The sequence below is a fragment of the Triticum aestivum genome, chromosome 1D, assembly GCF_018294505.1.
Source record: "Triticum aestivum cultivar Chinese Spring chromosome 1D, IWGSC CS RefSeq v2.1, whole genome shotgun sequence".
Lineage (NCBI taxonomy): Eukaryota > Viridiplantae > Streptophyta > Magnoliopsida > Poales > Poaceae > Triticum > Triticum aestivum.
Window position 1 is genome coordinate 17,126,645 of NC_057796.1, and position 3,203 is coordinate 17,129,847.

Sequence of the window (3,203 nt, forward strand, 5' to 3'; positions counted from 1 at the left end):
AGTAATATAGATACACACCGTATCATATTAAATGCTATACAACTTTGTATCATGCATGGCAATAAATATGATCATCTATGATACTACTCTATGATACTATGCACTATGAATATGCTATCATACACTAGTATCAGATGCATGATACTAGTACTTCCTCCTTTCCGGTTTATAGGGCTTATCTCAAAATCTTAGTTTTTCCATTTTATAAGGTTCAATTTGGTTGTTCTCCATCACAAGTTCAGATTTCAAGGTGCATTAAATCATTCCATGCAAGTATTAAGAGAAAATTGACCAATGCAGGTACTTTATGTATGCATGCATTGCAATTAATACATTGGTAGACATAATTTTTTGAGGAAAATAAGAGCATTAATTGGGTGCTTTTGCAAATTATAAAAAATATTCCATCACTCACCATCTACCTTGATTGGTGAGATTTTTGAATTGAGCCCTATAAACCAGAAAGGAGGGAGTATATGATACTCCCCTATGAGTAGCCTAAGCACTAGGGAAATACAGCCCGAGACATGCAGCATCCAGCATGTGACACCCTTCGCAGTCTATCATATGGCGGGCCTCTAGTTAAGACCAAGGCTGTGCCATTGACTGTTGGCGCATAGCAGTTGGGACTTTGGAGCTGCATCGATTGTTTGTGTTTCTCCAACCACTTAAAAAAGCTGGCTCCACACGTATGGATGAAGGGGCAACCATATAAGTTAATGCATTCTCATTTGGGAAAATGCATGCAAATTACAATGTATGAAGACTAATATCATGCAATCTTGATTGTTCACACTTCACAGTGGCAACTGCTAATGTACAACAGACAATTTGACAGGGATGTCGGTGAAACGAAAATGGAGAAATGACAGCAAGCACACTGGTTGGCTGGAACATAGAGCCATTGATCGATTCTAAATAGAGCTTTTGTTTGCATGGGATTTAGGGTTTAGGTTTTAAATAGAGTTGTAAAAGAGAGTTTTACTCCTTGTGTGTGTGTGTTGTGTGCAGAAGTCGTCTTCGTCAATGCTCGCTGGGATCATAAATAGGGTATATTTTCTTAGTATCTTCCAGTAATTCAATTATAATATGATAATACAGCAATTAGTCAGTGGACCGAATCCAAATATGTCCCCGTTGGACCGTGTCCTGGTGATAGCTTCCTTGTTGATGAAACATTTCCCTTGCGTGCGTACGTAAGAGTGCTGATGCCATAGTCATAAGTATACGTATCTCCCTCGTGAATATGAATGAATGTTGCTTGATCGACTAGTTGACTGCGTGTTTGGCTTAGCTTATTATTTCTTGCCGATGAGAGAGTTGTCGACCGTGTGTAACGCGGGACGCCCGCTGCGCGTCCACGTTTCTGCTTCCTTCCGTCCCAGGTCCAACGAAACCCCAACACATATATGATGTGCTATCGTCAGAGAGAGCTCGTACCCAAGAAGATCGATCGATTCCCCAGACTGCTAGTAGCAAAGAACTTCGAGTCTCTGGACTGCCGGTCAACCATCGACGGCCATGACCATGAGCGACACCGTCGTCATCATCAACTCTCTCATCGGCAAGACCCGCGCCAACCAATGCCCTGCACTCCGCAAGGTACGCACCACCAAATATCTTCCGTCGCGCATGATGTTGAATGCTTTGTTCACAGTTTAATCCTCGCAGTGGTTGGCACTTGGCAGGGGCTGCAGGCAGCCACACCGTCGGCAGACGGGATTGAGAGCGTGATGTTCACGTACAGGTTCATGGAGGACCAGTCCACTGTGTTCACCGACGTGCAGAGAAGCGAGGCCAGCCCGTGCACTGGCGGCTGCGCATCCACCCATACGGTAGACAGTGCAGTGAACGCGCCATGGATACACGAGGGACCGACCGCCGACTACTGCGTGCGCACGGGCTATCGAGAAGTCCATGCCGCCGGCGTGTGCCCAGAAGCGCAGCTCATGGCCGGTAGTAACTCTGTTATCTACCTTACTAATGACGAAGGCCCAGTCGTGCGGCTCCTTCGATGGGTTGCTGGTCTATGCGGGGGCAGCGACCTCGCCGTCCATGGTTGCCCCGAAGGGCAACTCATGGCCGGTAACTCTACTATCTACCAGAATGGCCTGGTCCAGTGGCTCCTCCGGTAGTCTCTCGACAGTTACGCGCTGTTCAAAGAGAGGTTTGAAGGTCAAAGAAATCACAGTTTGGATGCCCTCCGCTTAAATGGACGATATCCCCACCGTTCGAGTTCTTGTTGGGATCCAACATCCAAACCATGGAGGATATTTAAGCCAGCTTAGGAAATGCTTTGTGTCTCATCAGCTGTTTATGTCCTACCAAATGCTCGCCTTCACAGCCTCCTTGATTTCTCCTTTTCTAATTTTCATTGTAAACGAACATTGTACATTTTGCTTGATATTTCTAGAGTTGCCGCTGCTTTGAGTTTGTAAGTTTTTCCGCAGGTGTATTTCTTTGTAACGTAGGGGAAATAAATTTGATTGTGTAAATGTGTAATTTATCGGTCATTGAATGTATGATAATCCAGATTTTTTTAATATCTATATATCTAATATATCATTTTTCCTTTTGTTGAGGAACAGGTATCCCAATAATAATCGCATACACAAGCAAAACATACGTTAGGAAACAAATTAGAGGACTTCAAAATTTATAACAGGTACGATGGATGAAGATGGTTGCGAGTGTCGCTAGTTCCTTTGTTAGGTGAAGATTGGAGGAAGGAGAGAATAGGGAAAAAATTCAAGCTATACCTCGGCAGCGGGGAACGACGACATTATCATCGGCAATAGGTAAGCCCTGCTGCGTGCAGCCACGATCATATCCTCATTGTTGGTGCATTGCCTCTTCCAAGGTCTTGCGTATCAGTGTTTGAGGCCCTCGTCTGAACCGTCGCAAGCACATGTCACCACTGCTCGCTTGAACTCTAGGGTTAGGAAGGTGGAGAACAGCTGGGGATCTCACCGGAGGCATGCTTCGGTGGGTTTCTCCGTCCATTCCACCAAACTGACCATCATGCGATGTTGGAGAAAAACCACGAACTAGATGGGGAGGCGGACCGGCGGACTAGGAGTGCGAAACAGAAACCTTACGTGTTTTCTAAGTAGTGTAATATATATAGGATATAGATATGTGTAGATGTGGATGTAGATTTTTGTCCGGAGTGCTCTTGTTTTTTTCATCACAGTACAGACGAA

General features: G+C 45.0%; 1 protein-coding gene across 1 annotated transcript; it reads left to right on the forward strand.

The window, feature by feature from the left end:
* The first annotated feature begins 1,451 nt into the window (after positions 1-1,451).
* LOC123163134 (uncharacterized) lies at positions 1,452-2,553 on the forward strand. Its single transcript, XM_044580895.1, has 2 exons — positions 1,452-1,602; positions 1,689-2,553. Exons 1-2 carry the CDS (start codon positions 1,522-1,524, stop codon positions 2,133-2,135), a joined length of 528 nt encoding a protein of 175 aa, XP_044436830.1. The 5' UTR covers positions 1,452-1,521; the 3' UTR covers positions 2,136-2,553.
* The last annotated feature ends 650 nt before the right edge of the window (positions 2,554-3,203 follow it).